Source organism: Nothoprocta perdicaria, unplaced genomic scaffold (assembly GCF_003342845.1).
Source record: "Nothoprocta perdicaria isolate Ctin4 unplaced genomic scaffold, notPer1 scaffold_59, whole genome shotgun sequence".
Lineage (NCBI taxonomy): Eukaryota > Metazoa > Chordata > Aves > Tinamiformes > Tinamidae > Nothoprocta > Nothoprocta perdicaria.
In genome coordinates, this window is record NW_020455854.1 from 1,572,807 (window position 1) to 1,584,856 (window position 12,050).

At 55.1% G+C, this 12,050-nt stretch overlaps 2 protein-coding genes across 2 annotated transcripts; both read left to right on the forward strand.

The window, feature by feature from the left end:
* The first annotated feature begins 55 nt into the window (after positions 1–55).
* On the forward strand, positions 56–6,071 carry SPSB3 (splA/ryanodine receptor domain and SOCS box containing 3). Its single transcript, XM_026048976.1, has 7 exons — positions 56–81; positions 117–204; positions 2,089–2,266; positions 3,125–3,312; positions 3,672–3,774; positions 4,642–4,767; positions 5,071–6,071. Exons 1-7 carry the CDS (start codon positions 56–58, stop codon positions 5,412–5,414), a joined length of 1,053 nt encoding a protein of 350 aa, XP_025904761.1. The 3' UTR covers positions 5,415–6,071.
* A 3,222-nt stretch (positions 6,072–9,293) lies between these two features.
* NME3 (NME/NM23 nucleoside diphosphate kinase 3) lies at positions 9,294–11,290 on the forward strand. The gene is made up of 5 exons (XM_026048997.1): positions 9,294–9,339; positions 9,428–9,555; positions 9,627–9,728; positions 9,968–10,080; positions 10,732–11,290. The coding sequence occupies exons 1-5, from the start codon at positions 9,294–9,296 to the stop codon at positions 10,847–10,849; spliced, it is 507 nt and encodes a 168-aa protein (XP_025904782.1). The 3' UTR covers positions 10,850–11,290.
* The last annotated feature ends 760 nt before the right edge of the window (positions 11,291–12,050 follow it).

Consider the following 12,050-nt stretch of genomic DNA (forward strand, 5'->3'; position numbering starts at 1 on the left):
TCGCGGAGCTCCCGGCTCGCAGCGGAGGTGGCTCGGGGCCGGCCGAGGAGCGGCGATGCCGGCGGCGGGAGGCGGCCGCCGGTGCGCTGAGTAACCGCGTCCCCCTCGCCCCGCAGCCTACGCGGCGTGCGCCGCGACGCCGACCCCCGCGCGCTGCCGCTGCCCGGCGCCGCCCGCGCCTGGGGCTACGACTCGGACGGGCAGGTGAGTAACGGGGGGCGGCTCGTGCGGGGCGCTCGGCGAGCGCGCAGGCTGCTCCCGGTCCAGCCCCGCGTCCTGCTGAGGGCAGGGGCCGGCTAAGCTGCTTACGGCCCGTCCCGGTGGGCACCGCCGCCCGCCGGGGCCAGGGAATTCACTGGAGCGACGCCAAATACCCCCTCTTCTCAGTGTATAAAGTGCCTGTCTTTGGCTTATGAGATATCTCTGGTCTGTACCTTCTAAACAGGGGTCTTAACTTTAAGCAGGTGTTTTTAAGCAGCTCTAAACTTGATCAATTCTCCCGTCTGGCTTGCTGTTTGGCCACGCTAATTCTTCTCCTTATGCAACTGGTGTCTTCTGGAGTGTTTTGTGTTCAGTTCCTATCTTAATACCTTTTAATTTAAATTCTCTCGTGCCTACCAATCTGTAATGTGYGTATCACTTGTGAATGTGGCCCCAGGGTGCAGGTGTGCTGGAAAATGGGAATACAGCAGGAAAAAGCAGCCAGGAAAACAGTGCGAGAAGGAGTGAGTTAGACTCACGGCTGCCCCTTTCACCCTTTTCCCTGGCCTTAAGTGCATGAGTTCCGTCCCCAGGCAGTGTGTTGGTGCTGGGAACGSCAGGAACTGCTCCTGATGCTTAAAGCTGTAGCGTTATAAGGTTCTAAAGCTGTAAGGTTACGAGGGCTGTGTCCAAACCTGTATGTAGCACTCGGGAGCCTGTTCTCTGCTCTTCTGCAGCAGCAGGAGCTGGCAGATGCCTGCAGGGTGTGGAGGGGCAGTGACAGGAGTGGAGCTTCCTAGTGCACAGGGCGGATTTAGAACAGGAGCAGGGCTGGCAGGAGATAAGTAAGTCTCAGTCTTCTCAAGTCCTGCTTATACAGCTAAAGAAACACACCTTTGAAGGGGTTTTGTCCTTAAATAGCGATCACAGAATCTGCTGGGGGCACCGGGGTGGGTAACGAGCGGGTGTATCTGACCCGGGGCAGCTCATTGTGGTCTGTGGTGAGAGACTCCATCGGGTGACACCAAAGCTCCTGTAACACAAGGGGTGGCACAGAGCATTTGCAGTGTCCGGTGCGGAGACGCTTCAGTCTCCTGGCATTGGGGAAGAGCAATTCTTTGTGTTTGTGCATGAAATGCAACAAAAGCCTTCTAATGCTTCAGGGGACTCGCTATGTGYGGTGTGGGCTGCCGTGCGGAGCCGCAGCATCCTGTGCCGCCGCTTCTGCTCTGTGCTGCCAGCTCCCCTGCCTCCTTTCTCTCCCTCTTATCCCGTTTCTCTCTCTTATCCTGCAGCTCTCGGTCTCTCTGGAGTGGAGGTTTTTGGCTGTGTGGCTCTCTGGCTTGCAGCAGGGGCACAGCCCTTTGTATGGGTTCCACRTGCGGCGTGGATGGGCTTTATCTGGGATGGCTTGGACGTGGCCTCGAGCCCTCCCGAGAGCTTCTAACATGCACAGTGAAAACCGTGGCTCTGCTGCAGAGGTTCCCTGAACACGTGCACCAGAGACCTGCACTGCTCAGAGCCCACCCGCTGCTCCCCGCTCCAGGGGCACAAGGAGCATGTCCCCATCCCCTGGGACCTGCTTCCACGAGATGCTCTCTGGTTCGGAGGCGGGTTCTGCAGCGTGGCCATGCACAGGCCAGCTCCGTGGTGTGGGGTGTTCCCTCTGGCACAGCCCCTTGCTGGGCACGAGCGGAGCTGCGGAGCGTGGGGATGTCGTGGGCTCTGCGCTGCTTGTGCTTGGCAGCAGCCTGGCCGGGGTGCATCTGCTGGCTGCACGTCCAGTGCTCTGACCACGGAGGTGTTGAGTAGCTGCTGGGCTCCGTGATCTTGCAGGTCTTTTCCAGCCCTAACGATTCTGTGACTGTTCCCCGCTCTCCCCGGCAGCACAGTGACTCCGATTCAGAGCCGGAATTTTCTTCCCTCTCGCCCTCCATCCCAAGCGCCATCCCCGTGACCGGAGAATCCTACTGCAACTGCGAGAACCAGAGCGAGGCTCCCTACTGCTCCAGCCTGCACGCCATCCACCGCGTCAAGGACTGCCAGTGCGGCGAGGAGGACGAGTGTAAGTGAGGGGGCTCCTGAGCTGCCCCTCATCTGCCTTGGGGGATCGTGGTGGGTGCAGTCCTGCTCGCGCTCCTCCTGGCTGAGCGGTAGCACAAACCATCTCCCCGAGCCCATAGAGATGCCTGGTATTGCTCGGGGATCCTTATTCCCTTTGTTGCATATGGTGCCCCTTTGTTTACCTCTCAAAGATGCTCAGAAGGGTCGTGACTGCTCCAAGACCATCCCATGGTCTTGGGAAGGGTCATGACTGCTTGCACTGTCATGATTCAAGGGCTCAGGGCTGAACCTGCCAGTGAATCAGAGTTCACCTCGGGAGACCTGTTTTCAAATCTAGCTCCAGTCAAAGTGAAAAGGGCCCCTGTGGTTGTAGCCCTGTTGCTGCTGCTCCCTGGTGCAGCTGGCAGGGTGCCCAGCTACATGGCAGGGCCTGCTCGGAGAAGGCCAGACAGAGCATGGACCTGGCCTGTCTGGGGAGCGTGGTCAGACATGGTTGGACATGCAAGAGAACACATAAGATAGGGGAGCTACATGGTGTTTCTTGTGCTTTGCCTTTACCCTGGAACCTACAAGGGATGAGCATGATTCTCTCCAGGGAAACTCAGGGCTCCACCTCACTCTGTGTTGCCTTTAATCTCACCAGAGCCCAGCTGAACCCTCCCTGGTGGGACGCTGCAGAATAATTCAGGCCTCCAGTAACTGTCCAGCTGGTACAGCTCAGGATTGACCCTCCTAAACAGTTAATAAAAATAAAAAAGAGTTTTGATTGGCCCCCAAAACAGTTGACTCTGTGTATCGGCTTGCTGGTGGCTCCCCAAGTGCTTTCTGCCACGTTTGCCCCCGCCTGTTTCCTGAGCAGATTTTGACTGGGTGTGGGACGACCTGAACAAGTCGACGGCCACGCTGCTGACCTGTGACAACCGCAAGGTGAACTTCCACATGGAGTACAGCTGCGGCACGGCTGCCATCCGGGGCAACAAGGAGCTGGCAGATGGGCAGCACTTCTGGGAGATCAAGATGACCTCCCCAGTCTATGGCACGGACATGGTATGTCGAACTAACAGATTTGCTGGAGTTCTTTAGCCTGAAAGCAAGCCTCACCCAGCAGTTCACATGGATCTTGTGCTCTGCTGCAGAGGCCACAGCTCTGTTAGCCCCCAGCTCTGCTCAGGATGCCCCCCTCCCCAGCCCTGCTGCTGAGCACTCCTGGTGCAGGGCAAACCCTCATGGTTCTGGAACATCTGACATAGCTTCACCAAAGCCTCTCCCCTGGTGGACTGGGCCAAGAAAAGGATGGGAGTCCCAGAAGTAGAATTTCATGATATTTTGTTGCTTTAAGAGTGTTTGATGCCCCCAGTAGAGACTAAGAGCTTGTGTTTTTCTTCCTGCAACCTGCCTCGCTCCAGATGGTGGGAATTGGCACGTCGGATGTGAATCTGGACAAGTACCGGCACACTTTCTGCAGTCTGCTGGGCAAGGATGAAGACAGCTGGGGACTCTCCTACACAGGTAACCCAGGCAGGGCAGTGTCAAAGGACAGGGGGGGTGAAAGGCCAGCAGAGACCTAAGGATTTTCCCCGGAGTTTGAGAATGAAATGCTCTGTACTGGCCTTGAGGCAAAGTGGCTTCCAGAACTCAGTCTCTTTGCCAAGTAGAACTGGAGCTGCTGCCTGCGACTGGTTCTGTATGTGTTTGAACTGCACACGGTGGGCTCTTCCTCTCAGCAGGCCTACTGCCCACCCAGCGAGTCTGCCTTGGCGTTGTGCGTGCCCTGGTACTGTGCCAGGCATTCCCTTGGCAGCTGGGTAGGACGGGCTGCTGTCAGCTCCCGGGGTCTGTCACCTCGTTGTGCTTCTCTGCTCAAAGCAGCACCTCTGCGGAGGACCCAGAGGGATTCACCCTGCCCCAGGCCTCCTTTGCCTCCTTGTTTGTACTGACCCAGGGAAGAACCAACCGCCTGCACTTCCAGCTGGTGATGTGGAACGGTGCCCTTCAGACTTGGGCACTCCCAGAGGCCCGAGCTCCCTCCCCGAGCCAGCTGTCTACAGCAAATACAAGCTGGCTCTTACCTGCCTTTTGTAAACCCTTAGAACTGGTGCGTGACTCCAGGGATTCTGGACTGCAGGTTTCATGGCACCGATCCAGGGCTTTTTAGGTCACTGCCCATAGCTGATGTGCCAAAGCCTCAATATCCCCTCCTGTTTTCACCCCACACTCTGGGATGTGAGAAGAGTGAACGAGTGATGAAGAAACTAATAGGTTTTTGTCCAGTGGCTAAGTGGGTAGCAGTTGGGAGCTTGCGGTTACACATATGGAGGTTGGGATAAATTTGTGGAACGCAGGCCTTCTACTGAACGTAAGTTTTATTGTTTTAAGGACTGTTGCATCACAAGGGAGACAAGACAAACTTCTCCTCGAGGTTTGGCCAAGGCTCCATCATTGGGGTGCACCTGGACACGTGGCATGGGACGCTCACCTTCTTCAAAAACCGCAAGTGCATAGGTAAGAGCAGGGGCAGCCCCACCAGCCTCGGGCATAGGGATGGAAATGGAGGGAAGCTAAACCCAGCACGGGTAGCTGAGCTGCAAGTCTGGCTGCAGCTGGACTGCAGGAGAAAATACGGGCAAAACAGGAGAAGAATCAAGGCATGAAGTGAGGGGAGGAAAGTTACGTTTGTAACTAAATAGATTGGATTTCGAAAGGCCAGTTTCCAGGTGTTTCCTGACAGCTTTGTAGTTAACACATTTGGGAGAAGGTGCCTAGTTCAAACTAACATGAACCCTCATTGCTGCTGTCCCCTGGCAGGAGTTGCAGCTACCAAGCTGCAGAACAAGAAGTTCTACCCCATGGTGTGCTCGACAGCGGCCAAGAGCAGCATGAAGGTGATCCGCTCCTGCGCCAGCTGCACGTCCCTGCAGTACCTCTGCTGCTACCGCCTGCGCCAGCTCCTGCCCAACTACGTGGACACACTGGAGGTGCTGCCCTTGCCACCAGGACTCAAGCAAGTGCTACATAACAAACTCGGGTGGGTCCTGAGCATGAACTATAGCATGTCGAAGCCTTCCTCCTCCTCGTCGGGAAGCGACTCGGACAGCTCGTGTGGCTCAGATGCAGAGGCCTGCCAAAGGAAGAGGTGCAGGAGGACGTGAAGTCTCCTCAGACAAACTGCCTTGAAGGGGTCGGATGGGGTTATGTTCTGCTGCCTGCAAGGGCAGAGTCCAGGCCTGATGCACCTCTTTCTTCACGGGGACGTGAGTTTCTACTTGTTCGCAAAGATTTCTCTTAATGCTCTTTGAAATCTTTATGCTAAACATCCATCACTTGTATTGAAGATACCTATAGACTCGAAGAGGTCCCATCTCTGTGGAACAGATAAACCGCAGCCAAATGTCTGAGCTTAATCTCCTGCCTTGATATCAAAATCATCGCCTCTTCAGGAAGAATCATTCTTCTCTGTAGACTGTTCAGCAGAGACAAGACTTAAAATTTAAGCACACTTTTAGCGAACTGTAATCAAATAACGGACTTCTCAAAAGACAGAAGTCAAAACGACGTCTCCCTCCTTCTAAGTGTCATCTGTTGGTTTGGGATTTGCAATAAATTCTTCACAGTGGTGGTGGGGCGTGGTTGAAGGGCAGCACGTAGGGAAATGGGCTCCTAAAGATGCATCTGTGCTATGTGACCATTGGTACTGCAGGGAAAGAGCAGTTCCTTACGAGCGGTGAGCTCTTAGTGATCTTTCTTGAGCCTCTGATGACTTTAATTGCTTTGCATGTCGGCTACTGCTGCTTCTCCTGTATCAAAGACTGTATTAAACTGTAATAATAAAAGTACAAACTGTCCTTCATTCCTCTTAGGCTCTTTGAAGGCATGAATCTGAATGTGGTTGTCAAAAATAGCCACACTAGCACAGCTCACAGACCGGAGGCGCTGTTTTAAATGTAATATTTGTTTGTCAGATCTAGCGGAGATAAAGGAAATGGAGATTTTTTTTGCCTCTTCTCCCTCCAGGCTTCTTGCATTTTTCCTCTGAAACCAGAGTTTGACCTGGATTGATCTCTGGCAAAGCCAGACTGGCACCTAGGGCTGCAAACACGAAGGGAAGCTGAAGTACTGCAGCGTTTTATAAGTGGTATCTCATAACAGGTTACACTCCTGGTTAAGCAACCCCAAAACCCCACACCTCAGACTGCAAACCACTGCAGCTTCTCTGCAGAATGGCCAGTAACACATTTGTGTGCTGCCTCTGGGGCAGGCCCCTTTTCTCTCGTACGTGCTGAGAAGAAATGCTGGAATTGGGCCTGGAGCTTTAGTCAGAGTAATTCAGCAGTGGCCTGTTATTGCTGCCAGCAAATCACACCTGGAAAAGGCTTCCTGCATTTTTGCATTTGATCTACCTTAAGATATTAGGTAGGAAAGATGAGGCAAAAGTGCTTTAGCTGCTCCTAACAGTCAGGGCATAGGTATTGTCTGGGAACAAACTGAGCAGCAAGAGCACGAATCACGTTCGTAAGTAGTTTTAACTGTCTGGGCTGTCATGGTGCCAGGATGGATGGGCTCAGGGGAGAGATCCTAGGGCTGATCTAGCTGGAAGGCCACTTAAATGGCCGCGTTTGGCAGTTCAGCCTCCTCCTATTTATACTCCTGGGTGGCAGCTAGCGCTGCTGCGAGGGGGGGAAGTGCTGGGTAGGGCAGGGATGGGGCTGCCTTAGGGGACACAGCACCGGGTGCCCTCTATTTGCACACAGTCCAAGACTCCAGCAGTGCTGGTGGCCTCTGCTTCCCACTGCTTCCTGGCCACTCGCTGCAGGGCCCTGCTTTAGTGCAGGATTTCTGCTCCCCTTGCTTTTTACTGTTCTTTGAATTCGCCTCTCTCGCGGACAGCGTTTACAAATGATTTAGGTGTAAACCAATGGGATGGGCAAAGTGAAAATTGTTGAACCATGGCAAAACATTGAGATAAATGTCCCAGGAAATGCCTTTTAACCTGGATTTCCTCCTACCACCTGCATGAAGTGTGAAGTACCTGGCTGCTGCCTTTTCTCATGGGCCTTTACGTGAGACCTGCTCCTATAGAGCACTCCACGCAACGTGCATTTGTTCTGTGCCTGTCCTTCCCACATGATGAATCTTGGAGAGGAGATCGAGCTTGTTCCTCTGGTTACAGACATCGAATGAGAACCTTGGAGCAGCAGAGCTCCCTCAGTCCGTCTGTAGTGGTGCTCCAGCTGGAGAAACAGCCGTGCTGGACATCTCTGGAACTAATTCAAGTGTTAAATGGAGACAAGAAGATCACCGGGAAGGAGGAACTATCTTGTGAGGCTGTGATTCCACTCTTGCAATAGCAGTGATGTTGCTTTGAGCCAGGGTGCTGTCACTCTTGGGAGGAAATTCGGCGGGTTTCTAAGTCAGTGTGGAAGGCACTGAGCTGCACTTTGTTACTCTATGATGTGGTTCATCCATGACCACCTAATTTTGACTGTCAGTGAACATTTTTCCAGGCAACTCCAGCAGGACCTACCTGCCCAAGGAAGCCATAAGCAGGATCTACAGTAACAGATGCAGCCTCACCAAAAACACAGTGAGGAGAAGGACATCAGAAATCAGGACGCTGCAGAAAATATTCATCTCAATAATATACCCAAAAAGCAGTGCAGGGCAGACTTACAACGCAGCTGTCTCAGCTCACTAACACTTTCCCATCCAGTTCCTGTTCCAAACATTGCTTCACTCTCTTAGCCGACAGCTTTTCCACTGTGCTACAGCCAGAGGGACTTAAAACTGGGGGGCTAAAAGGGGAGAGGAGAGGCAAGAGGCTGCAGAAAGCATCTGAATGTCCCACACAGCCGAGCACCCCCAGTGCCTACAGGGGACACTCCACATAGGACAAGGACGAGCTCACAGGGGCCAGCTGTGACCACCCCAAGGCCCTCACCTTCCTCCAGCCACCTCCAACCCCTTAAACTTCTGGTGCTGGTGCCAGCCCCGACCTCCAAGGGCAGCAGGGCGGAGGAGCAAGGAAAGCACATGGGAAGAGCACATCCCTGAGCAGGGAAGCGGTGCTGGAAGCAGCAGGCTGGACTCCCCGCATTAGCTCTGTTTACACAGCACAGCAGTAAAGCCTGCTCATCCTTCTTAGCGCCCAGTAAGCCAGGGAGTCATAACCCTCTTTGGGCCCTGCTCTGTCAACAGGGTAGGAATTTAGTTCAAGGGATATCAAGCGCGCGTTTAGATCGTCTTTGACCTAGTTTGTGCCTGCTGGAGCATCCCTAGGAGCAGCCCTGCTCTGCTGTGGGGCACAGGCTTTGCCGGACAGACACCGCTGAGGCCGCAGCCCACAGCCCCTTTTACACCTAATGGGGCAGTTCTGGGGGGGCTTCACTCACAAGCAAAGGCCTGATTAGATCTGAACCAGAGTCTTGCAAACAGGGGGATCAAAACCCTGCCTCCACGTCTGCTAGCCCGGTGCAATCCCATGGCAAGCCAGAGTGAAGAACACGTGAGGATTCTGCTTGTTCCAAGTCTCTCCCCAGCAGAACATCCACCGCACACAAGGGTTCACCCATAGGAGCCTTTTCTGTACAGCTCAGCCACAGGTGAGCAGTGTTTTACGGACACCATGAGCACGGAAAAGCAAAATAAAAGGAAAGGTGATAAGGACAGAAAGGGCATCCGAGGCAGGAGGGAAGCAGCCCGTCCCGCAGGGGTTTTTAAAGGGATGTCGGCCTTAGGGATCCATCACTGCCCGCGGCTGTGGCCCCTCTCACGGGCTCCCTCACGCCGTGTGACCTGCGAGGGGCGCCGCCGCGCGGGCAGGAGCGGGCGCCGCCATGTCGCGACGGCGGCGGGCGGGAAGGGGCGGGCGCCGCCATGTCGCGACGGCGGCGGGCGGGAAGGGGCGGGCGTCGCCATGTCATGACGGCAGGGGCGGGCGCCGCCATGCGGCGCCGAGGGTGGGCGGGAAGGGGCGGCCGCCCCGCCCGGCGGCTCCGGAGGGCGGCAGCTGCAGCAGCAGCGGCGGCGCAGCCATGATCTGCCTCGCGCTAGCGCTGTTCGCCTTCGTGCTGCAGAGCGGTGCGGCGGGGGGGACACCGGGACATGGCGGGGGGTATCTCGGTCCCGCGTGCTCCCCTCCGTCCTTGACGCCGCCGTCCCCCCGCAGCCCGCGGCGCCAGCGAGCGCACGTTCGTGGCCGTGAAGCCGGACGGCGTGCAGCGGCGGCTGGTCGGGGAGCTCGTGCGGCGCTTCGAGCGGCGGGGGCTCACGCTGGTGGGCATGAAGCTGGTGCAGGTGAGGGGCGGCCGCGGGGCTGGCGCGGGAGCCGCCCGGGCGGCCCCGAGCGCGGCGCTCTTGCCCCGCAGGCCTCCGAGGAGCTGCTGCGCGAGCACTACGGGGCCCTGCGCGAGCGGCCCTTCTACCGGCAGCTGCTCAAGTACATGAGCTCCGGGCCCGTGGTGGCCATGGTGAGTGTGACCCTGCTGGGAAGGGGCTGCCGGGCATCACGGAGGCTCCTCTGCAGTGAGGGGTGTCTCGCTGCAGGGAGCTACATGCACCCCCGATTTGGGTTAGTTTGCAGAATCACCTCTTTTGGGGTGCTTTTTGCAGCGCTTCTGCCCTGCCTACCCCTGGGCTGGGTCACGTAGGGGATACAGAGGATGCGAGCTGGGCTCCCGGGGCTGGCTCCGGGTTTGCTCTCCCCTAGGTCTGGCAGGGCCTGGATGTGGTCAAGACGGTCCGCACCATGATCGGGGAGACCAACCCGGCTGACTCCAGACCCGGCACCATCCGAGGAGACTTCTGCACTGACGTCACCAAGTGAGAGCCTTGGCTTCGTGGTCCCGGGCGGATCAGGAGCGCCGGCCGCGCTGTCCGACGCAAGGCTTGCCCAGGAAATCCTAACGGGGGCCCTTGTGCAGTTTGCTCGGCCTCCTGAGCTTGGAACTAGCCTGGGTTTGAGCCCAACTTGCTTTCTGAGGCCTTTTCTATCTAATCTGCTATATCTGACTGTCTGGTAGGAGGTTTTTGCTTGACTTGTGCTCCAGGCAGTTGGGCTCTGTCAGGCTTTAAGGAGGAAGGGAGGAGAGGGCCCTATCCAGAAGGAGCAGGGCACTTTGCAGAGCTCTGCAGAATCCACAGCACCTTAAACCAAACTGGCATTGAAAACCAAGCGGGACTTGCACAGAGGATACCCACGAGCTCTAGGGTTTCACCAGTGACCTCTGGTGGCTGTAGCTGAGCCTAGCTGGGGATAGGCAAAGCCTTTATCCAAATCCTTTCTTGGGTCCAGCTTCTGTTCCTCGGAGCCTGGTGCCCAAAGCTGCTTCACAGCACCCGCTTTGACAGAGGGAGGGGGGGCAAAATCTGAAGGGAAAGCTTGAATGACATAAGCATGAGACTTTCCCAGCTGCAGGTGCCTTCCCTCTATTCTCTGCTGAGCACAGATGGATCCCTTTCCTCTTCCTGCAGAAATGTGATCCACGGCAGCGACTCGGTTGAGAGCGCCCGCCAGGAGATCGCGCTGTGGTTCCGCCCAGAGGAGCTGGTTTGCTGGGAGGATGCGGCTGAGCACTGGATCTACAGCTGAGTGCTGCATCTCGGAGCCATCGGAGCAGCCCGAGGGAAGCAGGGCTCCCTCACTCGGGCACGATGCATTTCCATCCATTTCATTTCAGCCTGCTGGGCTGGCTGTGGGTTCTGCTGCAGCATCATGTTCTGTTGGGGGGTTCTGTTTTGGATGTGCGTGGAGGGGTCATGGGAGCTGTTCTGTGATTTTTAACTTTGCAGTTCAGCTCCTTGCACTAGTAGCTATTCCTTTTTCTCATCTGCTGTAGTAAGTAATTAGTATTGCTCTTCTGTTTGCTGTAGCATCCTAAAATCCCAAGTCACTAAAGGTGATTTACGGAAGGAAAGCAAAACTGTGCTGCTAACTGCTAGGAAAGGTGCTCTGATCACTGGGGAGGAGTCATCCGGTCAGCATCATCTATGTGTATTGCTGCAAGGTTCCTCACCAAAGGAGGTTGTTTCTCACCAAATTTTAGAGTTAAGCTGCTATAGAATACGGGGGGAGGTTCCTCTGTGGGTTGAAAAGAGAAAAATTGTTTCCAAGATAGGAAATGAAGGATAGGAGAAATCCTCCTGGTAGAAGGCTGCAGTGGGAGGGAGTGGGAGTCCTCTATGAAGACTGGTGGCACTTTACCCGGCTTTCATGAATTTAGGGAATTCATGAAAGGAAAATTCGCTAAATTTAGGGAATTCATGAAAGCAAAATCCACTAAATGCTGCTAAACGTACAAATGCTGCCTCCGACTCGACGAATCCCTGGGCTCTGTGTGTTGGGAGTGGGGAGGAGGCTTGTCTAGGTCTGCTCTGTTTTTCCATAGGCCTCTACAGCTGGGCTGTGTAGGCTCTGTGAGTGTACCTCACTTGGTACAATCAGTCTGTTCTAACGTGACTGATGGAACAATGAAACAGCAGCATCGTGCGGAGCAGAAGGGGAGGAGTGACGTAGGAAAGGATTCCAAGTTTTGGGCTCAGAAGAAATTAATAGGACTGCTTAGACCTCTGTCCTGCACAGTGCAGGCTGTGAGATCATGGGAGTTCTTTTTTATTTGATTGTAGAGATTCCCTTTTAGGAATCACTTTGGAAAAACCACAAGTCTGGTTTGTAGCTGAATCCTGTACCCTGAACATACACAATGTTACATTCTCAGTAGACTGTCAAGCTTCTGTGTTAAAATCCTGGGTCTTTAACAATGTTTAACTGGTTATCTGAAAGACAACATTAA

Bases quoted from the DNA above. Each gene is read 5' to 3' on its own strand.
- SPSB3 (XM_026048976.1), top strand. From the start codon at position 56: ATGCCGGCGGCGGGAGGCGGCCGCCG. The intron at 82-116 runs GTGCGCTGAGTA...CTCGCCCCGCAG, and splicing joins GCGGCGGGAGGCGGCCGCCG to CCTACGCGGCGTGCGCCGCG. The intron at 4,768-5,070 runs GTAAGAGCAGGG...GTCCCCTGGCAG, and splicing joins CAAAAACCGCAAGTGCATAG to GAGTTGCAGCTACCAAGCTG.
- NME3 (XM_026048997.1), top strand. From the start codon at position 9,294: ATGATCTGCCTCGCGCTAGCGCTGTTCGCCTTCGTGCTGCAGAGCG. The intron at 9,340-9,427 runs GTGCGGCGGGGG...GTCCCCCCGCAG, and splicing joins CGCCTTCGTGCTGCAGAGCG to CCCGCGGCGCCAGCGAGCGC. The intron at 10,081-10,731 runs GTGAGAGCCTTG...CTCTTCCTGCAG, and splicing joins TTCTGCACTGACGTCACCAA to AAATGTGATCCACGGCAGCG.